Genomic DNA, 27628 nt, shown 5'->3' on the forward strand with positions numbered 1-27628 from the left:
CAAACATAAAAGAGTTCCACACATAATGGAGAGCAAGTTCAGCAAAGAAGCCACATGTGCCATCAAAAGGAAGATCTCATGAGTCCCAACAAACATATTAAGAAGAGAGAAAAAAAATACAAGTTTGATGGGACTAAAATGTTGTCAATCATGAAAAAAGAACAGCCACCTCTTCCCTGTAGGATGTAACATTTACATCCTGCATATTTTTATAAAAAAATAAAAATAAAAAAAAAAAGTGGTCACCTATTCTGATGATGTCTTAACAGAGGTGAAATGTTGCATTGCACAAATTCTATTGGTTCATCAAATATTGACTCATTCTTTTCAGAACAGCAACCTCCTGCAGAAGGTCCATACCACTGCTAACATGGTACAGTGTGTTGCAAAATGGAACCAGTTACCATTCAGCCAGTCACTATATTTCAACCACATTGCCAGCTCCAGACTACAGCTGGGAATCTGTCAGTTTGCAAAAGCCCTCTCATTAAAGTAGTGCAGTAATTAATCATTGCACTGCATCAAAATGCTGGAATCCTGTTATGTCTTTTTGTTTCTTTTCATGCAAAATTCTTTCATAGCAGCAGGCATCCAGGCAGACCTGAAGGCAATCCAGCATTAGCTGCTGTTGCTGTTCACATTTTTACAAAACAACCTCCACTTACGCATCTTTACATCTCTTTTATTTATATTCTTAAATGAGGTTTAAATTAGTTCATGTCCAGCCAGAAAGAAAATCTTATTAGTTAGGTCAACTTTAATATCTTCCACTTGATCCTAAATTGATAGAAAGTGAGGAAAGCTTAAATAAACAGGCCAGGTTCCTCCCTGCACTAGTAATTACTACAGCCACATGTGTTGCTAGGTTCTCGCTTTGGGTGGCCATAATACTATGAGTGTAAACTTCAGCCCTACAACCCCACCTGCTACATCTTGAGAACTAGGTCATACTGGTACTTCTCCACTTTTTTTGCTAGAATAAACAATGTGTGTTTACCATCTATCCCAGTGCCACAGCAATATATTCTTATGATTTTGTCATTCATCAACTTCTGCTAAATTTACAGTGGTCTACACCCAACATTTTTCCATTATTATTATTTATTTGAGTATGTAATGTATTTTTTTTTTAAAAATCTCAATTAATGGTACTGCTTTTTCTTCTTGTGCTTCAAGCAAACAAATAACCAATAATGAGGGCATCACAGACATTTGCTGATTTATTTGACTTCATATCATGAGAAGTACCATACCAGACCATGCTCTGGTGAAGTTCAGATATTTCTCCAAAGCATCCTAAAAATTACCGTTTAAGGTTTTTTTTTTATTGTTATCATTGTAAATCACAATTGTTCTTATCATTTGGCTTTAATATGCAATCAAGGTTTCGTGTTTCTCACACTAAGGTTTCATCTTTGAAGAGCAGATTAATCGAGAAAACTTTGTGTTAGTCTTACATTGCTTATCATAAGGTTGAACAACAACAACAGTCTCACGTTTACTTCAAGAAAAGCAGGGGTTAACCTATTAATGAGCCACAGGTGTGAAAATTGTTATTCCAATTAGTGGTAATTTTACAAGCAATTACATCCCATTATAAAATTACAGTGAGGTGTCAACGGGGAACAAAGAGGTTGCATTCAGTTGTTTTTCATGGTTTGCAATCTTAGATCATAATATTAATCCTGTATGGTTTTCTTTTGACTTTTTCTTCTTTTTTTTTAGTTCAGTAATAAACTTGTTTCTCATGCCAGCCTTTGGAAAAATTTAGCAACATGAAACCGATGCTACTCAGCACCCTGTTGCTTATGCTGCAGCCACTTTCTGCTTTTAGAAATGGTTTCTCTCAACTGCATTACAGCAAAGAACAAAAACCGTGAAATTTTAATGTCCATGACTTTACGTAGAGACAGATGTGGAAAACAGGATCATTGCACCATACTTTAGCTAAAAGTTGATTCATATAGCCTTGCTGTGCATTTGCAGCCAAGTCATTAGACCTGGCTTGAAACTTGACTTTTATCAAATTTCATGAAGATAAGAAAAATATATCTAATGGTGAGGATAGATAATATGCACCCAGTTGGTTCAGCTGAATACTAAATTTACACTTATTTCCATAAACTATTTAGATAGGTTTGGCAAAGATGTGTTTGCATGTATTATTCCTCCAGGCAACACTGACAGATGTGTCCTTTCTCCTCTGCAGCCTGGTTAATCATCTCTTCATGAGTGTGGTTTTTCCTCTAATGAGAAGCATGAAGGCTTTCCTGCTTTCCAATAAGCTGGTTAATGTTCACTTATGTGTCAGTTTAGACATCAGGAATGAGAGCTAATAATCCTGTTAAATTATGTTTTTGCCATATTACATCTTACAATATTAACACTACATGAACATGTCCATGTACTTACATGCTACAAAGAGACAGTGACCTGCTTGCTGAACGATGCCAAGTGACCATGGATTGCACATTTTCCTGCTATATTTTACCACAGACTGAAAGCTAATTTCTGCTAGGGCAACAACAAAGCAATTCCCAGTAGCTACTTCACATCCATCATGTGGCAAATCCAGAGGCAATATGATAAATACATTTCACCAGACCCTTTGCTGTGTTTCGCCTCAGTTTTATTTCTTGTTTCTCATTCTCACCAACAGTGAGGAACTCTGAGAATGACCAATCCAGAAATCAGTGTTATTGAGGTTGATAAAAGTGCTTTAACGCTACCTTTGCATAAGGAATGGGGGTCTCACAGATGTTGATTCACTCTTGTTTGCAAGACTATAATAACCTGGATCAGTCCATTCTTGTGCATATTAGTTAAAATCATGAACATTTACTTTTTTTCTGTTCAAATACCCAAATTTGACCTTTTCCGGACTGTCATGGATTTTCTTTCTAAACTTCACAAGCTTCGAATTTTAGCTGTCATGGTTTGTGGGCTTGCTTTTGGGGTTCTGTTAGTCTGTTTTATTTTTATTTTGTTTCATCTGATTTTGTAGGTTTTCTCTTGTCTATTCTGTTTCGCTCATTCCTGTAATTTATTCAGTTGATTGGATTTAGCTCCTCGCCTCACCTGTTTCATTTAGTTGGCTTCAGTGTATTGATGCCAAGAGTTTCAGTTACTCCTTACTAGTTCACTGTCACATTTGTCTTGTTGCCAAAATGCTCCCTATTTATTTTTGGTGTTTACACCTTATTCCTGCAATAATCTTTGTCCTGTCTCATCAGCCTGCATGTGACTCCTCACCACTGCCTCGCTATGACAAAACAAGGCCACAATGCAAAAATGCATGTTTTTCTGATGACTTTCTTATAAAGCATTCGTCTTCCGGGTTTATAAATGATTAAATATCTAATTAAATAATGCACTTGTTTCAAAGTGCATTGAAGGACAGTAATGCTTCTTGTAATTATCCACATTAAACTACACAGAAACAGGACTCTAGGAGTCCATTTAATACCCATATAAAGCCTTTAGTCAAAACTTTAATTGATGAAATAGATTTAGATTGAAGATGGTGTCATCCTTTTTCTTTTGAAACATGATTGTAACTCTTATATACTTGTTGTCTGTTTTGTCTTTGAATTAAAGCTTGACAGGAAAAAAGTCACATGCAGTTTCAAAAGCAATTTTCAAGAGCATTTCATCAATTGTTCTGATGAATTTGGGTTATGTTAGACGAGTAGTTCGTCTTTCATCAGTATCAGTGTTTTATTTAGGTTTTGACAACAAAGAAATATTTTGCTTGCAAATGTGTTTGTATGGTATTTGGATACAAGTGGTGGCCTTAATGTTAATATATTTTTTATAATAAGATATTTAATTTATTAAGATCATAAGGATGTATTGCTTTAGTTATTCATCATATTGAAGCTAATTCTTTAATTAGCAAAGGTAACATGAATCAAGTGTTGCACAACAGAATAATGCCAATTAGTTAATACAAACTCTGCAACGGATGTAGAAAGAGGCCTAAAATGTTGTAACACTTCCACCTGCTGGTTATTTCTTCATAGATGCACAACAACCATGCCCTCATTCAAGACTGTAATCATCTATAAATGTAACATGTATGCCATTGCACTGTGGGAGAAAATTACAGTATTCAAAGAAGGCCGATATAAGCTAAATTAAAAAAACAAAAACAAAAACAAGAAACACTGCATTCAAACTCTTCGTATCAAAGCCCCAGTTCTAGCCGAAACTGTTTCACCATCAGGCGAAAGGATTAATCATTGTATGTTCTCTAATGCATGCTGATGATGTAGAATGTCACCATCTTCTAACACATACAGGTCATATTTGATAACTGCACATAAAGCACTTGTGGGAGAATTGAGTGATCTTTGGATCTTAATGTCGGATATAAATTAGTGGGGAAAAAAACTCATTGTAGAAAAATTGATTGTTATTTTAACAAATGCAACTAAGCATTGTAATTTAAGTTAATTATAATAACAGTATTTGAATCAGGTTAAGAATATTATATTGTCTTAGAGAGTCTTAATAAGCTAAAAAACTTGAGATCAGACATGGGGGTAATGTACTTTAATGTATGTGTGTTTGATCTGCCATTTCAAAGGACTATATTACACTGATTGAACAATAAAACTGAACAAAGTGTGGTATTGCAAACTGTATCTTGTTATTATCCTATATTTCATGAACACTTATATCCAACGTTTGACTCTTGAAAAAACTATCTTTCAAGCTTGACCTGCGTTATGGTTCCATGATGTGTTGCCATGGTGTGAAAAAAGAAACAGACATGCCTTTTTTTTTTTTTTTCCCAAATCAAATATTTCGGTATTTTATTGCATCGATAGGAAATGCTCATAGCTCTCGAATGAGCAACAATACAAAGAAAAAAGGATGGTGTAACACAATCATCCAAAAACAAAACAAAAGTAAACTGCAGCTCAGCAACTCCCCTTCACACCCCTACACCCATCAGCTGCATCATGCATTGTTCTCACTTTGTTGGTTTTTGCTTTTATTTTCAGTTCATAAAGTTATACAAAACAAAATAATCAGAATGAACGAAAGAGTTTCTTTTTCTTTCTGTATCAAAGCAATTATAAAAATAAAAACCTTTAAACACCAATTGCTTTTTAATTTATTCATCCCATCTGGAAATTCTACATGTCATAGACAGTAACAAGTCCAAACACAAGAAGGTTATGTATTGTACTGGACCCAATACAAACAAGTCTAAGTCCTTTACTTGCTCTGTGCAAATGTGTTTTGCTAATGCAACATCTATAGTACAAACTGGTGCATAGTCATGCTTGACATGTTCACATGTAACATGCACAAACAGGCATACAGTTAAAACAGATTCTCAACTGAAACCCATTTCAGAGGAAAAATAATGTCACAGATATTTACACAACTAATGAAAAGCCACAGAAGAAAGAAGGAAGACCTACATTTGATATTTGCAAAGATGAATCCCAACTATTACAGGCAGCTGCTTGATTATACAACACATTCAAATGATACAAAGAAAGACAACTTTTTAGTAACGGATTCAGTGAACATACGTTGAAACGATACAACACACAAACAAAGATAACAAAATATCTGTACAATCAGTCCAGGAAGCCATGTTAACGGGGCACAAAGTTCCTTCGTACATTTTCACACCAAGGAGATTTTAGACAATACATAGCCAACTAGACCATTCACTATTAAATAGTGGAAATTTCATACAAGTAGCTCATGCCATAAAGTCCAACTATTAAATAAATGTAATGTTTCCCTTAGAGTATATTGTACAGACCAGAAACAGCCCAGAAAGACAGTAGTTTGACTGTTAAACAAGAAAATATTGGTGATTGAACATGTCAATGTAATATTGCAAGTTCTGATTTAATTGGTCATCTGGCTTTAGGGATCATTTAAACTTAATAATCAAGGATCACTGCCTGAGCCTTAATCACCTATTAGTCTCTGGACAGGGTTATAGTCTGAGCAGAAAGTAAACTTCAGGCTCTGAAGTGTTTGTAGGTGGGAGAGAGTCATCTGTATAGTACCTATCTCCATTATGGTCCCCATTTCCATAACGTAATGTTGTGCAAGCTCCTTCAGGAAGCCCCCTGTCTTCCAGTTCACCAATGTAGCCTGCTATGTAGGAACCAGTAGAGTGCCTGTTAGCTGATAGATTTTGTGAGGCTGGTTTGTTCCTCAGTACCACCCCGCCAAGGCTGGCAGTACTATTGATCACCACCCCTGGATGAGATTTTAGAGCTTCTTGCTGCCTCTCCCGAGCACGGCTATTGATGTGACGCACTCGGCTTTGGCTTCGAGAGGAAAGCCGACGAGTAAGGACTGGAGGGGAATCATCTATATCTCTGGTAACAAATGGAGATATGTTTGCTGCTTGGGATATTTCTTCATGGTGTAACTGGGTTGATCGAGAGCTTTTCCTGTCTCCATCATCCCCCTCCAGACTGACCAGTCGACGTAACTGTTCGGTAAGTGGATCACAAGACTGTGAGTAAGGTGTTGCTTCTTTAAAACTGCCAATATGCTTTTGCTGCCTCATATGAGGAGTGACAAAACTGCGACTAATAATGTGGTATTTGCCCTTAAAGTTGCATGATATGTCTTCAGAAGTCAGGTCTCCCAGAGACTTCGACTTGCATGGGCTGGGGACTGCAGAGTCTGTGGCAGAAGATGGGAGATGACTTGATAAAGGCCCTGAATCTGCAAGCAGTGAAGGTCTGGTTGCAGCCTGTGGCAGGTGCGTTGCATGACTGAGGTGAACCTTATGTTTTTCAGGAAGTTCAAGGCCACATGATTTTGTTTGACTTTGGCCTTGTGGCTGGTTGTTTCTCGAAGCTGAAGACTCTGAAGGTATCATGCAGTCATAGCCTGGGTGGCTGTACAGCGCTTTACATTCAAAAGATTGTAAATTCCCATCTTTGTTTCCAGACATGTTTATAGGTACAGCTGGTGGGACACTCTCCATCTGACTGTACCCAGGTCTGCCATGATGAGACCTGTTTAGGATCTGGCTTCGACTGTAGCTCTTCTGTTGCATGTAGGAAATGCTCAAGTCTCTGCTATTGTTGAAGGCCTCAGAATGGCTCTGAGATATGGGATAGCTGTTCTGATGCAAAGGACTAAAGTTAGAGGGTCCACAGTTGGCATGTCTATGGTCAAGTGGAGGCTGGGAGTAGTCCTGTTGTTGGTGGTGATTGGGCAGCTGATGAGAGATTTGATTTACTGGGGAATCACACTGTAAAAAAGCTGGATAAGATGGACGTTTAGGATACTGAAGTTGAGAAAATGAAGATGGCTCTTTTTGGCTTGAATAGTTGGGATTGGAATCATGGTTTCGAAACATAGCATGCTGTTGGGATGGACTTACTAGCTGGCTCCAGTGTTTGCCATCTCTTCTGGAAGTCAGCATACTTTCCAATGGATCCTCATCGACATTTAGCTCCACTTCTGTAAATGCCTTTCCAGCTGCATAGTGGAGGAACTGGTAACTGCTCTGCGTATTTAAAGAGCAGCTCGTGTACATTTCAGAATTACCCTGCTCTGTTTCAGGTACTCCTGTTGGGAGATCATTCACCTCCTCATATATCCGCTCCTCTGTCTCCTCTACTTCTTCCCTGTCACCTCTTCCTCTATCTACACAATTCCAGCTAACACTATGGCCATTCTCGAATTTCTGAAGCCCTTTTACAGGAGAGGACCCTAAACTACTTGAAGGCGTGCTCCCTGTGGTGTCTGCTTGGACATGGACTGTCTGTTTCCTCAGGTTGTAAACTGACACAGGTAGCAGATCCTCCTCATCCAGAATAGTGTACACATCTTCCATTTCAGTAGTTTGTGGGCTTGAGATGACGGTTGGAGCAGGTGTGTCTGCTTGGGAAATCTTGTGGAAGGAACAAATTTCTTTATTTACAGGATTTGTCTTTTGAGAGGCCTTTTGGGGACTCATGCACAGCTTTTTATTTGGAGATAACATCTTAGTCTTGAGAGGAGATCTTAAATCTTCCACTTGAGGCATTTTTGGACTGGTTGATGTATGGTAAAGAGTGTTATGTCCTGCAGTTGTGGCATTGCTTTGATCAATATTGCTTTCAAATTGACCAATCAGAGCAGAGATGGAGCCACATGTGTCTTGCTCATTGCCTAAGGACATGGCATCAATGAGTCTGGAGATAGTGCTATCATGTAAAGAGCTGGTACTTCTCAGACCACAATCCATTCCCACAGGAGCCGCAGATGAGGCAGCAGAGGAGGAAGATGAGACTGAAGGTGCAACTGTTAACAGTGTACTGTTTGATGATGTTTCTGGTTTATCTGATCTCACCTGGCTATTTGTCAATGCTAAGATAGAACTGTTCTTATGTATTGCTGTGAGTTCTGACTGGTAATTAACATAATCTTCTTCCTTGCTTACTTCCCCACCACCAATAAGCAGATAAGAAGCTTCTTTTGATTCGTCAATTCCATTATTTTTGTTCGTCTTAGATGGCAAAAAGATGCTTGACTCAAGTGAGAACGATGATGCAATGACAAGGTCAGCGGAGGAAGATCTAGGCCTGTTGAATTGGCAAACTCCTGTAAAAACAGATAAATAAAGAAAATGATTAATGAAAAAGCAGTTACACGCTATATTAGTAACAGAACGCAAGCTAACAAACAGTTAAAAGACAGCAACATTACAGCCAGTACAATGCAATAGCATTACACAGACAAATGGATCACCAAGAACAACTGTGGAGGGGAAGCTGGAAATGGGACTGCTAAGGTTACAAAAAATAGCAAGAAATAAAGAAAACAAAGGAAAAAATGGAAGAAATTATGTATTTAAAATATCATATTTGGAAAGAGATGCTCAAATGGGATTAAACAGCACAGCGATTTATATCTCTCAGACCACTTCAAACAAAATACACTGGGTGGACGAAATACTGGTATGTTTTTGAACGATGCAACCTTAAAGAAATAGGTATTTTAGATTACCTGAAGGAAAATCCTAGTCAGTTCTCTACTATAAAGAAAAACAACAAATGAAGATGGGATAGAAAAGGTATGTTAAGGTATCATGGAGAACAGGCTGAGGTCTATCAGTTCAAAGGATTACTGTACATGACTTTTTGGTAATTGCAGCAGCAAGTAGAGAAAAGGAAAATCAGAAAAAATGTTACATCAATTTATATGCAAAGCAATTACAGGCAAAATGGGGTTTAAGAAATGCTAGATCAGTTAAATGAGAATTGATTTTGGTAACATAATTTAGCTTAACTGAATAATGCAAAACTGAACAAAATGTCCCCAGCAGTGACTAATAAACATCTGCATAATTTGCTATGTTTCTATTGGATTACAGTTAATTTATATTATACATTAACATATACTATTTATCAAAATAATTTGTGTGTAATTTGCATTATTCCAAAATGCCTCGGTCTTTTACCAGAACAAGATGAAAATACCTACCAATAACAGTGTCTGCACCTCCATCTTGCTGCTCCTTGTCTGAGGTGCAGAGAGACAGCTGGCCTTGAAGGAGTCTGTCTAATGGCATGGAGATTGGTCTGTGGGTAAGTGGGGCTCTGGGCTGCATCGGCTTCTCTACCCCTAATTCCTTCCCTGACACTCCCTCTCCACCTGATCCTGCACTTGTGCCATTCTTATGGTCAGATATTGAAGCCATCGACTCTGACAACGCCATCTTGGTCTTTTTCCGTCCCTTTGCTGGGGCGCTGGCTGTGCGGCGTAGGAAGTGATCACTGAAAGAGCGTTTTCGAAGACCAGAGGAGTTCGTGTCCACAGAAGACTTGGAGGAACGGCTGAAGAAACCTCGGATACCTCGCAGCTGATTGCCCTGAAGAAGAAAGAACCAGTCCATAACTGGAAATGGGACTGCTTATACATTGACAAAACTCTTCCGACTCTTCAATTTAAGGAAACAGTATTAATATTATAAAAGTATTAAAAACATTAAACAAAGTTGATTAGCAGAAACTGAAACAATGGCATGCTTTTTTAAACATTGCCCGTAGATGGCACTGTTACTCCTTAGGTCACTGCAAACAAGACGCAAAAAGCTGCAGTTTTGTTGTTTGTGCATGCACGATTACACTGCAACCTTTGTGTTTATGACGACACAAAAAGATCAAATAAAATAACATGGACTAAAAAGTAGCTTTGTGAGTAAATTGCATCACTCAAAGCCACACACAAACGTGCCTGGAAATTTGTTGGAAAATAAATTTCCAAATCATGCAATTCTTTTTCATGCAGCACAACACAGAGCCTGGGTTCTCAGTATACCTTGTTAGATCCTAAAAAGTGCATTATGGTAAAGCTGGGGTTCAGGACTAGAGGGCTCCACTAGAGAAACAAAGACGCAAGGAGCAGAGCTTCAACTGACTGACGTGCTAAATGAAACACCATTTCTGTTTTCCTTTACAATAATATTTGAGCTCACAAAAAAAAGAAGCTAAAAGTGAGGCATAAGAGCGAACAATTTAAAGCACTTACCTTCCCATAGACATCATGCACTGACACATGTACAAAGATAGAAGCCTCAGTCAGCCCCTCCAAGTAAACATGCCTGTAACCTGTTGTTCAGAGATGAAGGGAGAAAGAGTTTGAGTTGGAGTGTGGGTTACAGAATGATAATAGCTGTCATCACACTGCTGATTGTGCAGTAGTTGCCTCCGGAGAGGGCATCAGGAGTTCAGGGTCAACTCCAATGGGTATAGATAACTAAAATAAGCAACCAGGTCACAGGTCCCGTAGAATACAAATCACTCATGTCATGGATAATTTCCCTTCTGGCTTCACTGTCAGAAGCAGGGAGGAATTATGCATATAAGTGTGAGCTTGCCTGTTTGTGTCAACTAGCAGTACTGTTCTGAATTCTTGCTGGCAGTGACAACAGTGTCAGTCATACAGAAAACTTTCCTCATTTAAGAGATAGATTTAAAAAAAAGAAGAAAAAAAAAAGAATTCTGCACAGACCAGGCATCAGGCTGCTAAAGGCAACAGTCCGTTGACCAATAAAGTCTCGTCCAATCGGGTCATGGTCCCAGACAAGGAAACGCACAAGTGCCACTTCAGCCATGTGAAGAGTGAAGGATAGACTCTCTTCCCACACTGGATTGAAACCTGAGGAAAAAACACAAACGTTATGTGTATTTTATTTGGTATCTTTTACATTAGTTTGCTACTCACTGCACATTCCTTTACTAAACTGCACAAGAGCAAAAATAATAGAAAAAAGATAAAGTTAGTAGAAATGATTAGTCAAATGATGTTTTTATGAGATCGATGATCTTTGTGTTTATCGTATATCACCAATAAGACTGAGGGGCTCCATAACCTTTCCCTGAGGAGGATTTTCCCTTCCCCCTGCTGGGTAGCCTCATGTGCAGAGACATGTTAGGTGTCACAATAACAGATCTCTCTGCTTTGCTGCCTTTGTGGCTATAATAATTAATTTGACGTTGATTGTGGTAGTGCTGCAAACTCCTAGAGTCAAATGTGACATACAAAGCTATGGTATTTATTGTTTTATTATGCGCTCTGTGGAGAGCATTGAGGCAAATTACTTAATGTGTCACAAATATTTCTTAGTTTTGTATTAGGTTTGTTTGCTGTTCATATATTGGGGAGGCTCCAAAAAGTTTCAGGGAAAGTTCAAAGAATAAAAGTATAGTAATATTCCATTAGATAGAAAAAGAATAAACTAAATATCTATGATGTAGTTGCTTAGAAATATTAGTTATGAATGTGATACAACCTTAAAATAGACCCTTAATTTAGCCACTGTAGCTTTGATATGTCAAATGGCAACATGTTGTTATCTTGGCTCTCTGCAGAGTCACGAAAGGTTTATAAAGGAATTTAGCAAAGTCACCCAAACAGTGTGTTGTCTCTTTTACAAACTTTTTATGAGTGTAGGTAGACTGTCTCGGACTGAAAAACCAGGATATAACGCTTTGAGCATAATTTAATGTGACGTACAAAAAAAAAAAAAGTAACAAAAACATTTGCATAGCTGGACTTAACACAATAATAAGCCATTAATAAAGCCATGCAAACGGTGATGTGATGCTGTGGTGTTGTTCTGTTTGATCTGTTTGTGTCTAACCGTTGTCATCAACAACTCGTGTCTGTTCCTTGCAGCAGTCAACTGGCAAACCGATAATCTCCACTTCAACAAACGGATCAATAATCTGATAGGGAAGAGAGGAAAGTAAAATTCATTACATTTCAAGCTGTAATGTTTATAGTGAGAGCAGGTTGAACATCTCTTGGGAGTCAAGTATAAAAGTGCATGTATGTGGGTGCAAGTATGTGCATGAGAAAGAACGACAGATGGAGAGTGTGAGAACACTGCTTTTACCTCTCCACGATCCCCCAGCATGGAATCTGGTGGTTTGGGCAGCTGCTGGCCACTAATGATCTTCAGAATGAGCTGCTTCTTAGGGTAAGCTGGAAGTGGGTCATCACTGAATGGGTTGAAGGAGCCTAGAGGGAGTAAAACACAGCAGAGCAGCAATTTTAATTAATGTCATCAGTTAATCCTAACATCCAGGCCCTCTGACACTGTTGTTTCCACACAGTGGATTCCTGTTTATAATTTAATCTGCATTATAATAAGTAGGTTTGTAAACTATAAGCGAAGCAAAACTGTGATAAAGGAATTCACTGAGTTTTAAAGTGGAAAACCTGACTTACAGAAGGATTGATGAAAATGATCAGAGTTATTTTGTGAAAAACCAAAACATTTTGTGAATTCTTGCATTAATCTCTTGATAAAATCAGTCATTTGGCAGACTTCTCTACTTCCAGGTAGACAGTGTTTACATATCTATACCTGGGATTGAAAATAGCATTATTTCATTATCAAATTACAACAAATGAATAAGGATCTGTGTCTGTTTTTTGTGCTATACCTTTGCACATGGGAGGAGGCTTGAGGACGTAACCAATTCCACCATTCACCATAAACTTGGCTCTGTTGAGCTGCATCATCCTCCCCTCTGTCTGATAGTTAAGGGCCACTGAAAAAGAAAGGAAAAAAAATGCATTTTCACCGACCCACCTGTCAGATATGCCACAAAAGGACCATTTTATTTCAAAATCTTTTGTGAAAGGGGAATTTCTGCATGAATGAATAAATAAGTTAATAAATTCCAAGTGGAATCCATCCCTACATTATGTATGCTTTATTTACCTGAAGATTCTTCAAAGATTCTTGGTCTGAATGTAACCCTACTGAGAAGCCCTTTAAACTTAATGCACAAAATACAAACGTGCAGCATATATTTTTATGTCTTCACCCCATTTATCCATTACTCATGATCATAATCAAATTATCTTTTGACCATAGTTTCAGATCTTTACTTTTTACGGCTATGACTTATTCATAACTATCATTGAAAAAGGTAAAAAGATGCAAATTTCATCATTTAGACGAACAATTTTTAAGCCATATTCCAACAAACTGCTGTTTAGGCTCATTTAAGCAACCACCTAGCAGATAGATTTTCAAACAAGGCATTTCTTCAGTTTTTATCAAGAAACAGCACTTATCAAGAATTATGAAGACCAACCATGGGGGAAGAAAAGAAATCTTTTAAAAAATTGCTTCTATTATGGTTAGAAAGGCTTTTACTGGAAAAAGTAAGTATTACAATTCTGCCACGTATGTGAGGTAATGTACTGTTCCATTGTGCAGTGAGACTTTGACAATCATGACTACCATCACAAGTTGTCAAAACCAAATTCAGACAAAATTCAGGCTTCTAGAGGAGTCCAGTGCATTTTGGTTACAAGTCCTGTGGATGATGAACTTTCAAGTAGAGATTTTTAGCATCTCCCTGACTCCTTAGTCAGGAGCTTAATCTGCCATGTCTTGGAAAGAAATCTGTGGATGCCCTTTAATAGAACAGCCCAAATTAGACCATCCATATTTGTAAAATATGGCATTTTCTAACCATCAGGCTATTGTATTTTAAATCCAATTTTTTTATCATGTATATTGTATAAACTATAAGTGTAAGCAAAAGCCACAGAGAAGACGGCTCCTGTGTGCATGAGGTGTGCAGTGAGGATTGATTTTTTGATTAGCAGCTTGGAGTGACACACCACAATCTTACCCAGTTGACAGCCCACATTCCAGTATAACTGAGGGTTAAAATTAGAGGAGTCAATACGATAAGCTGAGGGATAAATCCGTGACAGTTGCCGCTGGTTAAAAGCCAGAAACTGTTCCGTCCTGTGATTGACCAGAGATTGTGCTCTGGTCTCGCTGAATGACAAAACGTCACCTGGAGTGCCTGAAAAGAAAAAAGAAAAAAAAAAAAAGACATGGGTTAGACTTGAGATGATGTCCCCAAGGTTCAGAATATATTGTACCTTTTTATTTGTGTGTAGAATGTCAGAATTTTGGTGTTTCACCTTCGTTCAGGCACTCCTGTGAAGCAACAGAGTTGGTGAACACTACCAGGTTTGACAGATCTCTGCTCAGTTTCATCGTCTTCCTCTTCCTCCCACCCCTGAGAAATTTGCAAGAGAGGACACACAAGCAATAATGAGGTTGTGTAAAAATGCATCTGAAAGGTTAAGTAAAAAGAATATGGCATATGACATGAACACATTTATTGACAAATTTAGAGTGGAAAAACATGGCAGGATGGAGAGGATTGTCCATCAGAGGCAGCTTGCGAGCCACAGGAAAGAGCATCAAAGGCAAAAAGCTTAATAGGGACCTGAGCGCATGCAGAGCAGTGATACTTACACAGTCATGCACACATACACTGACACAGTGATGCACACACACTCTTAGATAAAGATTGTCAGTCACACAGCCAATCAGATGCATTCTTGCAGGAATCTGTTTTGTTATACTCCTGAGGACATGCATCCATGAATATGCATCCAGGAACAGACTGGAAGAACAAGGAGAACAAAGACTGACAAGAGCAGACAGGAGCTGAGGGAAGAAAACAAAGCTGAGTAGGCATGATTCTTGCCCGGTGTTCGTTCCCGTAGAAAGAGGATGAAAAAAGAAAGATGTAGACTGACTGTATGTGTTGAAGAGAAGAGTGTTACAGCAGGCTCAAGCAGTAGTTACAATACACTCACTTCAAACTTTTGGTTTGTTTATTTGTTTTTCTTCATTTAATCGTGTCTGATTAAATATCTAACAAACTCATTTAACACAAGACTGGGGACGTTTGAAGTGGGATTTCTAATAGTGGGCTATAAAGAAGTTCATACAATCCGCTATACTTGGAAGGAAAATGCCTGTTTTACTCCAATATATTTAAAATACTGCTGTACTTAGGACTTCCCTTTTTATTGAACTATTAATTGAATAATAGTTTATAAAGATGTACTTTTAGTGCTACGAATCAAACCTACATGTGCAGAATAAGAAAAAAAATCTACTTGTATACATTAGAAGATGGCTTCCATTCATGTTTGTGGAAGATGTAAGATTGAGTACATATTATGCACATACAGAAACAAGTAAAGATGAGTTTTACATTTGTCATACTAAAAAGCAAAGCATGACGTGTGTAGATACTATACATATAATGTCGTTTGATACCTCTAACTATTTCTCTATAAACATCAAGTATAATAGACAGGGTTTTTTTTTTTTTTTTTACATAAAATCATGGCTTAATATAAACATTAATAAAAGTTCAATAAGAGCTATTGGGTGATAAAACATGTCTGTTGTCAGCTCAAATCGGACAACATCCTGGGATCTTAGTCGTTGTAGAAATTCACTAAATTTAACACGTAAATAAAATTGAAAATATGTGAATGAGTGAACATGATTATAACCCTGTAAACATGATTAAAAAAAAAAACAAAGTGTCTCCTTTTCAGTTAGTGAAAGCTTTGAGTCCATCACTCAATCCGTTTAAAATCTGCACTAAATGACACCAGGAGGAGCGCCGGCGTTTTAATGGCACAACTCGTTCCCTACACTGAACAGTGCTTTCAGGAATCATCACACTTTTCTATTGTCACTGACTGCCAGTGTTGTAGTGATGCTGCTTGAAGGTCACCTGTTGAACTGTCCTCCAGCTTCCCTTCCAGACTTCTCCTGAACGTCTTCCTCCTTGTCCACACTTTGGCATGACAGCCTGGATTTGGAGTGTCTCTGGATGACAAACACAAGTAAGTTTTATAATGCAGAGAGGTATTTCCTGTAGCATACCTAGCCTGCAGCTGAGATCCTAGTGCACATGCTAAATATACAGAACATCATATGTGATGCCGCCTCCACACTCACAGCACTGAGAGTTCTTCAGTGGCCAGGGGTTGCTGCAAGTGTGTCTTTGGTAAATCGTGTATGTTACGGCAAAGTGAAGCTGCGGTAGAGCTGTGGTTTTGTTGTAGCAGTTTAAAGTGTGTGCTTGTGCATAAATGTGGGTGTTTTAGACATATTGAATATAATTATAGCAAGTGTAGTACATGATGTGTTTTTTTCTCTCTCTCTTTCTCTCTCTACATGTTAGGCGCAACGTTTATAAGCACTAAGGTGGAGAACAGGAGGAAGGTTTTGTAATTATAGGGGTTTAGGCTGCTTTGGAAGGATTGAATGCACTTGAGCTTGTGCATACATACATGCACACATGGACACACACACACACACACACATATATATATATATATATATATATATATATATATATATATATATATATATATATATATATATATATATATATATATATATATATATATATAGTGCATAAATACTTGAGGGGAATGAGGTCAGGTAAAAGAAGAAAAAGTTATAGTTTTTATCTCACATTGAAAACTAATGACTAGAAAGTATTCTGTAATTTCGTTCCTTGCTTGGTCTCTTGCTTTTGTCCCTTCCTTGGTCCTCATCATTATCAGCTTTTTTAAGATATTCTTAGCAAATGATCTAAATCAACACAATGCATGCTTTAGATTTAAAAGTATACTTCACAGTTATACATAAGTCATGTATTCTTCTCTAGGGAATCAGAAGATGTGTATGGAACTAAAATATGGTCAACTACAGGCTGGAAACACATCCTCAGAGTGCTTTACATTTTGCATTTTTTTAATTTTCCCTTGAAAGTTTTATACTAAATGAGAATAAACACTGTTTCTGTTTGGCTCCCCTAAAGTGGTGCTAATAGGAAGAGGCATCTCAGCCTGTCTCAACTGTTTAAAAAGAACAAAGGGTGGCAGATTTATGAGGCACCTCTAATGACACATAATGATTTAATTCTAAAATTCTGATACATTTGTCAAGACTAATGTTTAGTATTGTATTAGAATAGTGTTAATTATAATCTATGGTCATTTCAAAGCATGTGTATGTGTTGCTGTTTGTAAAATGTGAAAATGACAAAGGGCAAAATGTATACAAGTTATGAAAGGGAATAACTTGGAAATGGGACCAAAATTTATTTTGTGAATACAATAATTTGCTTTTATCACACATAAACATCTATATAAAGTAGTACTATGGAGGACCATGTTCCATTCAGTGCTTAAAGCTTTAGTATCTTTCTAGAGCAAATGAAATACTTGGTGATATTTGCGTCTTCATACAGATACGAATAAAAAGCATGAGAGCAGAAAAGAAACTTGAATACCATGGTTGCTATGGAGATGTTTTATGTGTTAGCTACATTGCATGTTTGTATTTTTTAAATTGTTTACCCTGTTTGACCTGAGGCAACATACATATGATTTACCTTTTAACCACGAGTGACATTTTCAAACCACAAAATGACAACTTCAACAAAAATAATGACAAACGAGGATTAAATCATTGATTTACAACAAAAGCTGAGGTTATGACTTTTCAAAGTGTTTTCTTTTCACTTTCATCAGAAGTTGGGAAAAATAAAGTTTAGAGAAGAATTTCACAGAAAACCCACAGCTTTTACTAAGCTGTTAAAAGAAGTTTTATGTCACAAATCAACTGTCAGTTAACATACATGTGTGGGTTTGTTAAGCAGTGTGTTAACTAGCTAATTAAACAAGTCCATTCCTGCAATTATATTTTGCCAACATTTTATTAGGTGGATAATACAGATGTAAATCGCCAGTTTGATCATGATATGTTGATTTAATGGATGTTTGCTGAGATCTCAAATTCAGTCATGATCCACTTTCCACTCAATTTGATTTTGGATCCATCATAGGTATGAAACAACATTGCAAGAAATTTAACACAGTCTTTTTTTTTTTTCATATTAAACTCTCAAAAAGTAACTAGAATATCATTTCACATTTTTATTTCCGAGTTCAGGTGTATAAATAAATCAATATAAAAAAATAAAAATAAACATTCTTATAACAAAAACAAAATAAAAGACGAGCCAGGAGACCTCAAAATACAGCCACTTTCAAAATGAAAGTGTGTTTGATAAATGTTTCTTTTATTTTTATTGATTTTTTAACTATGTTTGCATTTTGTATCAATGTCATTGTTTCACTGACCACATGATTGATTAATTAACGTAGATCTATGTGTTGTTGCACTCATAGTGAAATTAGGAGTAGTCCTGGTTAATAGTCCTGGACATGCAGATGCAAACCATTAGCAGACAGAGCACCATCTATGCCCATTCTCATGTGGGCCTATTCCCTGAAAAGACATTTGAGATAGTGCTGTCCAAAGTCGGGACACTGTCCTGCAGGTTTTTGATGTATACCTGTTCCAACACACCTGGCTTCCACTAAATGGATCCAACAACCAAGAGAGTTCTGCACAGTTACTGAGTCATTTAAATCAGGTGTGTTGGAGCAGGGATGCATGGAAAAGTTGAAGGATTGCGACAATCAAGGACTGGAACTGGACAACCCTGATATCAGGATGTGTACTCCCAAAAAGTGCTCCGACAAAGGCCTGACCAGGAATCATCCACCATTAGCAATAACTTGATGTTTGTGTTGAGATTTATAGTTCAGAGAAAAATGAAACAATCCAGTGTTTCTTTGGATGCTAAATTCGTATACACGTCTGAATTTCAAGTCATTATCTGGAAACAACAAACAAATATGCAAAGTAAAAATTAAAAATCATCGTACCCAAATGCATAATCCACCTGCCTTCCCTAATCCTAACCGAAAATCACAGGAGAGTGACTCCGTCAGCTTTTTTCGTGCCTAAGGCAAGTTTGCTGTCAAAGAAAAGTTGCCTTACAAAGAAAATCTTTGTTCTATGAAACTGAGATTTTATGGAGTGATGCCTTCCTTAATTTATTTTCTTTAAACCAATCTGATCTGAATTCACCACACAAATAGATAAAAACAAATCAATTTAAATCAGAAATGAAACTTCTTTTTTTCATTCTCCTTACCTTCTGTTTGAGTGTTGTAATGAAGGATCTGCTTTGGGATTTCTTCAGAACCCCTTTGGAACTCTATTTTAAAAAAAAAAATTAAAAAAAAAAGGGAAACACATTCACATTGATCTTTGCCTCTATTTGTTTGCATGTAGGTGTAAATCTCATAACAACCATATTAACACCCCGTGAGTCAGTGGAACCCTACAGCTTCAGAGCTGTAGCAGCACCATTAGACAGCAGCCAATAATGCACAACACAGACGAAGAGGGCAGTGGGCGAGAAATGGAAAACTTGACAGTAAGGAACACTTAGAGAGAAAAGCTTTTGAGACAGAATGAGGTGAAGGGGATCACCAGCAAAGTAGGACTAAAGCGGATGGGAAGCTCTGAAGCACTACACCCACTACATTAAAATGGCTGTCAGAGAACTCAAGTTTCTAAAAATAGCACAAGAGGCGAGCGAGCAGGGAAATTAAATATTAAGTAACATTGCAAACATTTAATTTCTCATCACTTTCAGTCCATTTTGACACACTGTGGATGAAAACTCATATATCCTGGTGGAAACACAGCAGCACCTTCAGTGCTACCCAAAAAACTGGAACTTTATCAGTTTTTATACATGAAGTATGTATGTTTCACTTATGAGTGCTGCTCTAACTAGTTAGCTCCTTTATTTTCTCCATCCTCTTCCTTAACCATGACCTAGTTATATTCCTCCTTATTTATTCTTTTTCTTTTTAGCTGTTCCCTTCAACTTTTTAAAGTACTACCCCTTCCTATATCTAGCTCCACAAACTGCCTTGGGGCTGTACCTGCCGCAGGTTCTTCTGAAGACCCTGGTGTGTAGCTCGCAGCAGAGCTCTAATGCTGAAGCTGTCTGTATCCTCCTTGTCTCCAATCCGAGACTCCTTCAAAAGAGAGTCCAGTTTCTTTCTGATGTGAGACTCCACCTGGTGATGCCCATTGCCCTAGGTGGATAAGGAGATGAACAGAAGGACAATTATTTCAAAATAGTGGAGCATGGCAAGACAATGCAACACAGGACCCAAACATGCAGTACAACTGCTGCTTATTGGCAAGAAATGCAACCAATGGTGTAAAATGAGCACACTGCTGAATGTACTGTGTTTGAAAGTGCTATAATTAGTTTACTTTAACAATGCGCTGAAAAAGGGAGTCAGATTTTAGCATGTTTGGTTAGCACAGCAACTCCATAACTGCAGTTGAGCTTCCCTTGATATGCAACTTTTAAATTCAGGCAAAGTACATTAAAATATAATTGGCAATAAGTAGGAATCTGGCCACAGGTCATGTATCAGGTCAGTCAGTGTATGGAACTATGTTATGTATCTTATTCCTTAGCAGCTTTCATCATGATTTCTAGCCAAACTAAACCAGACAAAATCATCTTCAAATGCAGATAAGAGGAACAAATTCTACATAAGATAACACCGTGATGTGTGATTGCATTCTCTATATCGGGGGTAGTCAGGTTCAGTCCCAGAGACCACAGTCCAGTAGGTTTTATTTCCCTTGTCTAACACACCTCATTCAATTTAAAGGATCCAACAACTTATCAAATTCTGCTTAATCTCAATCAGGTCTGGAGAAACAGGGAAATGTTGAAAACCTGAAGGACTGCGGCGCTCTAAGAATGAACTTGCAGAGGCTACTCCTGCTCTATTCCACTTTACATCTGCAAGTCAATGTTGCTGGGTTTTTTTTCATCATGCTGATATTGGTTGGGTTGTATAAGAGCTGTCTGATGGATCAACACCATAAACAGGAACGAGAAAACGGCACCATAAAAGTTCCCTTTTTCCCCAAAATAACACGCATATGAAAGGTGTATCACTCTATTAGTGCAACGTTAGTGATGACTGCTGTGAAAGCATACTGGTTTAATGAGCTCAATACAAAACCTCCCAGAACCCTGCCAACATCCCTTTAAAAATGGCAATAATCATCTGAGATGGCATCTGTGGATTCTTGCCTCCAGCTAAATGTTGAGGAATTGATGCCATATTCTGTTACACAACTGAACCATCTGGGAAACAACATGATTGTTTCCCTGTTTTAAATTTAGGAAGGAGGACCCTGGCGCTACTGTATAATATGACTATAAAAGTGGTGCATGATTTCTGTTTCTACGTGCATTAAGCTGGCAGTGACAGCATATTTGTTCATGTCTGAAAGGAACCCGCTTCTCCTTTGCATTGAATGGCATGACAATGTGATCCAAACACTTTTTTGTGTGTGTTTACAGTTTAAACCTGCTTCATTAAGCACTAGTTATTCATAAACATTGTTGCAATGACTATCAATAAAACTTCATGACTACAAAACTAAACACATCTCTAGCCAGTTACTGAGGTCATTACCTCCTCTACACCAATATTATCAAGATCCTACTAACTTAACTTCTGTTCATGTTGCTTATGTGGACGAGTGTGTGTGTGTGTGTGTGTGTGTGTGTGTGTGTGTGTGTGTGTGTGTGTGTGTGTGTGTGTGTGTGTGTGTGTGTGTGTGTATGATGAAGTTCTTAAATAAGAAACGCAGAGTGGAACAAAGAGATGCCCAAATGGAAAATCAGAAAAGTTTGATCATTGCTTGCTTTTATCAACGACAAATTATTTAGGGATCCAGGAAAACATCGAGAGGAAAACCATCTGGATAAGTAGATATTGTTATGCTTTCGCAGCGGTGGTTTATTTGCTAAATTCCTACTCCCTTTGGCCAGCAAACATGTTATCCTCTGAATTTAACAACACTTGTTTCTCAGAGATTAGCTTAGTAAAACTGCAAAAAGCTTTAATTCTGAAAGGAAAGGAAGGAAAGGAAGAAAGTCATTCATCCCTAAGGAAAATCAGCTCTTTACAAAAAAATTTCAAATAATATATTATATATAATTTTTTGTCAAATGTCCAAGTATGATTAACTCAAATTTGTGAAAATGACAGACACAAAGTATTCTCCTGTAGTAACTCAAATATGGGTTGTATGTGAGCGAATTGGGCATCTGTTCCCCTCCTACCCACTGATATTTGGTTCATGTTACAATACCTCTTTAAGATGCAAATACAGCTTACAACTGTCTGCAGTTTCTTATAAAGTTCAGCTTAATCAAATCAGTTTGATCTAAGATTTTGCTGTACCAAAGCACATTTCTATTACATTTCCCTGTTGCCATTTATTACTGGCAGATCCTTCGCCACTACATCATCATAACTGGCAGATGTTGGGCTGAATTCAAAGGGAAAATCATGCAATTTAACACTGGAGCTCTTGGCCGTATAGAATTATGTGATAAGTTGCAAATATAGCCATTTTGGGGCAAATACGCAATTTAAAAAGTCTTGTTTCAAATCTGTTTCACATTTCAAATGGGCTGAATGAATTATTTTTGCATCTTTATTTATCACACAAGGTTTACTTAAAGCAAAAACAACCACTGGAGACAATAAAGAACTGAAATATAAAGTCAATGTTTCTCTTAAATATATGACTTGTGTCTGCTGTAAAACCCAATGCTTTAATCACGACACTCAGGATGAATTTTAAATAAGGGGAAAACAAAAAAGTACATCCCTTTAAAAAAAAAAAAAAAAAGTAGTTATATAATTGTTCAATAGTTTTTTTATTGAAGAATAATTATTGAAGATATACTCGTGAAGTCATTTTGTCAGCATAATGTAGTAGAAGAAAACTGCTTTAGGATATTTCTTCTGTCAGAGCACATTAGTCCTCGCTATTCAAATATTTTTCATAGTGAAGAAATATTACAGCTGATGTGCACTGTATCAAGTAAAATATCTGGCTAATGAATTGTTTGCATTGTCAATATTTAGCTTTTTTTTATCACAATGACTGTTTCACTTCTGAATCTGAAGAGCACAAAAACTTAAGATAAAGCACAAAAGAAGGATGTATGATTTAAGAATGTCTCGTCTCGTCTCATCTTCATGCCGCTTATCCGGGGTCGGGTCGCGGGGGCAGCAGCCTAAGCAGGGAAGCTCAGACTTCCCTCTCCCCAGCCACATTTGCCAACTCTGCGGGGGGGATCCCAAGGCGTTCCCAGGCCAGCTGAGAGATATAATCCCTCCAGCGTGTCCTGGGTCTTCCCCGGGGTCTCCTCCCAGAGGGACGTGCCTGGAACACCTCACCAGGGAGGTCCAGGAGGCATCCTGACCAGATGCCAGAGCCACCTCAACTGGTTCCTCTCGATGCGAAGGAGCAGCGGCTCTACTCTGAGCCCCTCCCGAATGACAGCTCATGACCATAGGTGAGGGTAGGAACGTAGATCGACTGGTAAATCGAGAGCTTCGCCTTCTGGCTCAGCTCCTTCTTCACCACGACAGACCGGCGCAGAGTCCGCATTACTGCAGACGCCGCACCGATCCGTCTGTCGATCTCGCGCTCCATCCTTCCCTCACTCATGAACAAGACCCCGAGATATTTAAACTCCCCCACTTGAGGCAAGACCTCACTCCCGACCCGGAGAGGGCAAACCACCCTATCCAAGCTGGATATGAACGTTTTGTTTGATAATGTGTGGAGCATAAAAAGATTTAATTTCATTTCACATTCATCTCATTGGACTGAATTTACATTTTTATTCATTATTGTATTGTTGACTTTTAATACACCTACAAGCTTGGAATATTTTCCCTCTAATTTCCATTTTTCTATTTTTTACTAGAAAGCTTAATTCACATGATATTTCGAGCCACATTCCCCCATCTTACATTACTACTCTTCAGTTTGAAGTCTTCCTCAATTTCATCTGCGCTGTCATCATCAGACACCTCCCCCTCTTCAGCATCTGCAGACAGATATGCAGGTAGGCGCTTTCCCTGGATGGAGAAAAAATAAAAAGGGTTTTTTAGACATACAGTAGACTTCTGCATATGTCTGAAGTGCAGCACCATCCCTCACTCATCTCTTTTTATGCTCATAAATGCCCACACAGGTTGCACCTCTGAGATAGTCCAAAAATAACTCAGCAGAATTCAACATGTCTGACTGATCTGAGCACAGGAAAAAAAAAAAAGCAAATGCATAGTAAGTAACCTCCATATTAATGTATATTTATATTTATTTTATCAGGATTTGCCACCTGAGAAGCGGTTTCTGCCATATTTAACCGTAAAGGAGGATGCAAAATGCACACTTGTCCAAAGACATACACAATGTACCAGATTTCCTGACTAGCTCCTGAAGCAGCTCTTTCTGCATGCTGGGAGCCCATTAGTGAGCCATTCTGAAGGTGAGAGTGGGAGTCAAGATTTTAGAAGCATCTTCTTCCAATAAAAATGGAGACTTAGCTTCCTGCAAAACACAGTCTCTCACAGGCTGACATTACTGCCCTCACTTCAACCACTGCCAAGCAGTCTTTTGTCCTTCTTTCTATCTGTGAGTGTCAGAAACCTTTATGACATATCTCTTTATTGTCTTGTGTTTGCTCTGCTGCTCTGCTGGGGGAAGTAAAAGGGTGAAAGGCTGTCGAACGAGGGCAGGGAGAAAAGAGAAGGGGGCAAGTGTAAAGGCCCTTTATCAAAAATCAATAAAGTGCTTTCATTTTTTTTTTTAGATATCTGACTTAGGAATGGACAGGTTCCTTCAACAGCGACTTTTTTCATAAAGCAGATAAAGACGTCTTATCTGGTTATCTAATGAATACTGAGGTTTTTCTTCATTTAGGCACTTGGAAGGTCTTGGTGCTTTGTATGAATAACGTCTGCCATGATGGTAGAATCTCACCTCTGGGGCTATTGAAGCAAAACTACGGTAGATATTTTAACATTCTCACGTTTCAGTATGTAATGGTTATGTTGGTCCACAGCCCAAATTCTAGCAGTTTTCCTGCTGTATGTTTGCCTATAAAGTAAAACAATAATAAATGTTTCTGGTTGGGAATAAAAACTGTAAAAGAGTTCAACATTTTGAAAAAGTTAATATCAAGTCATGTAAAAAAGACCCAAATGACAGGTAACCTGAAGCATTCCCATCAATTATGTTTTCTTCCTTTATCTCTGCACAAACATTTTGTGTCACGGAGAAGAAAGTGGACTGGATATTTCTCAAAAGCATACACTTGAGGTTTTTTTTCAGGATAATTATGCCAAATCTGATTCACATCTGCCACTTCTGCCTGGCCTTTAGAGCATTAGGTACTAGAGAATCTTTAACATCTCACTTTTTATTTATTTTGTTCCACCATCATTTTGCTCCTTCTTGACCTCACATTAATGTTGCACATCTTCACATGCTCTACTAGTGTTTTATCCTCCAAGTATTTACAATGTTTCATGCATATTTATTTGTACATCTTATTAATTTATTATTATTTACTTTATCCCAGCATTTTATCAACAAGTGTCCTGTCCTCCATTCCCACAATATAAACCTTAGACAACAGGAAATGTTCATAAAACATTATTGTTAAAAGAGAGACATTAGCCTCCAGCTTTTCACTCTGAACTCCCCTATGATCGCGTCTAACTGTTAAATCCACCTGGTGTGTTGATTTAAACAGAAACCTGTTTCAAAGACAGGACTGTATGAGCAGTCTTAAATGAGAAAATGAAGGCATATAACATCATAAGATTTTCTTTTATTTCAACGGTCAAGCCTGGCCACACTGCTCTTTTGATGGGTATTCATCATAGCCCTGAACTTTGACCCCACGTCCGGCACTTTTACTTGTTACAGTCATAGATCGTCATGTTTCACAAGCCGTTTGAGATGATGGGCTTTGGAGGACAGCAGTGTTATTGCCACATTCTGTCTGCAAAGGCCAGAAGTTAGACAAACAGCCAATGCTCCATTGCCCATGAGAGGTAGCGTCCATAAACGGCTCCAGACTGCAACAAAATCCTAGAGCTCCTACAATACTTAGACAAAATGCTCCATTTTTATTGTACCCCATGTTGCTTTTAGACCATAATGACATTTACATAGTTCTGATAGCTGTCTTCTTTAGATGTGATGGAATAGAAGCAGTAGCTTTGCAAGTATGAGAGGAACCATCTGTATATCATGTGTCTGGAACTGTACAGTCACACAGAAACGTTTCTTGTTTGCTTGTTTGTTTCTATGACTAAAAATAAAGGAGGTATATGTATTCTTACTTGTTAGTCTTCTCCGTGACACAGTTTGTAAGTCTTGCAAATGCAACAATGCACGTTTCAGGCGAGTGTATCCGCTCGTTCTTTGTGGTATAACACATCAGGACGAAGATGAAAGCGTTGTGCCAGAAGTCAGGTGAAATATGCATACTAAGAATTGTTTTTCATATTTAGCAAAAGGTTTTCATGCATTGCCTTCGTGGCACTGATCCATGCAGCACAGGATCTTAAGGTTAACCAGAGGTTTAGCTTTCATCCTTATTGTTGCTACTGGTAGCAGTTTAAAAGTGAATACGACAGCTGCATTAAGTTACCAGTCGGGTTCTGCCTCCACTGTAACCGCTATGAAAAGACAACAATCTGCCAGTGAATTAATAAATGCCAACAACTCATCCTCTCTCCTTTTACATCTATGATTAATACAATGACCTAGTTTTGTCTTCTGCTCTTCCTTCTCTTCATCTGTTTATGTGAAGTAATTAGTGGCCTTGGGTTGCTTTTTCCAGTGCTCGTCATTTGTAGCAATGCACATGAAGTCAGCTATTGACAGATAATGAGCACTTGTTTTTCTTCCCGTCAGTGAGAGGAGGGAACTGGGGAGGTGTAAAGCCAAGGCTTTCAATCACAAGTAAAATAAGTGATAAGCAATATTGTTATTTTGAATCTTATTCATTTAAAATCATGAACTCTGAGTCCATCTTTCATCCATCTATCCATAAATGCATTCTTACTTTGATGAGTATCTTTCCTTGCAGGCTGTGAGGACTGGGTAATGTTTTGGAGTCTCTGCTCAGTACATCCCCCACGTCCAGTTTGTCCCCAAAGATTTCTCGTAGGTACTGTGCAATCTTCTTCTGCTGCTGGATGCTACAGTGATTCTCTATGGAGAGAATCACTGGGTATCTAAAAAAATACAAGAGACATATGGAGGTTTTTACAAGTTGCTTAAATCTTGACAAGAATCCAAATGCTTGTCTGAACTGAACGAAAAGGAGGAAAATGGGGAAAACTCAACAACATATTCCTGTCTGTGGAGGGTGTGTGTGTGTGTGTGTGTGTGTGTGTGTGTGTTGGAAAGTGTGTTTCAAGTGTGTCTGCGTGTTTTCATTTAGAAAAGGTGAAATGACTTGTGGCCACGAAGCAGCACAGCTCA

The 27628-nt window shown here is 38.0% G+C and overlaps 2 protein-coding genes across 2 annotated transcripts in view; both read right to left on the reverse strand.

Moving 5' to 3' along the window:
- Positions 1 to 5968: 5968 nt before the first annotated feature.
- LOC306760204 (1-phosphatidylinositol 4,5-bisphosphate phosphodiesterase eta-1-like) lies at positions 5969 to 6946 on the reverse strand (the record flags this gene model as incomplete). The annotated part of the gene is made up of 1 exon (XM_079246003.1): positions 5969 to 6946. The coding sequence occupies one exon, from the start codon at positions 6944 to 6946 to the stop codon at positions 5969 to 5971; it is 978 nt and encodes a 325-aa protein (XP_079102129.1).
- A 116-nt stretch (positions 6947 to 7062) lies between these two features.
- Positions 7063 to 27628, reverse strand: part of LOC306760205 (1-phosphatidylinositol 4,5-bisphosphate phosphodiesterase eta-1-like) — a gene marked incomplete at both ends in the record, with an annotated part of 63271 nt that continues 42705 nt past the window's right edge. Inside the window, 16 exons of the mRNA XM_079246004.1 lie at positions 7063 to 7216; positions 7536 to 8586; positions 9469 to 9856; positions 10306 to 10365; positions 10516 to 10595; positions 10999 to 11145; positions 12131 to 12215; positions 12386 to 12510; positions 12939 to 13046; positions 14145 to 14324; positions 14446 to 14543; positions 16071 to 16165; positions 19359 to 19421; positions 20161 to 20316; positions 24094 to 24201; positions 27207 to 27378. Of these exons, the coding sequence (XP_079102130.1) occupies positions 7063 to 7216; positions 7536 to 8586; positions 9469 to 9856; positions 10306 to 10365; positions 10516 to 10595; positions 10999 to 11145; positions 12131 to 12215; positions 12386 to 12510; positions 12939 to 13046; positions 14145 to 14324; positions 14446 to 14543; positions 16071 to 16165; positions 19359 to 19421; positions 20161 to 20316; positions 24094 to 24201; positions 27207 to 27378 (3070 nt within the window). The remainder of the gene's footprint in view (positions 7217 to 7535; positions 8587 to 9468; positions 9857 to 10305; positions 10366 to 10515; positions 10596 to 10998; positions 11146 to 12130; positions 12216 to 12385; positions 12511 to 12938; positions 13047 to 14144; positions 14325 to 14445; positions 14544 to 16070; positions 16166 to 19358; positions 19422 to 20160; positions 20317 to 24093; positions 24202 to 27206; positions 27379 to 27628) is intronic.

Source organism: Telmatherina bonti (genome assembly GCF_933228915.1).
Source record: "Telmatherina bonti genome assembly, chromosome: 9".
NCBI lineage: Eukaryota > Metazoa > Chordata > Actinopteri > Atheriniformes > Telmatherinidae > Telmatherina > Telmatherina bonti.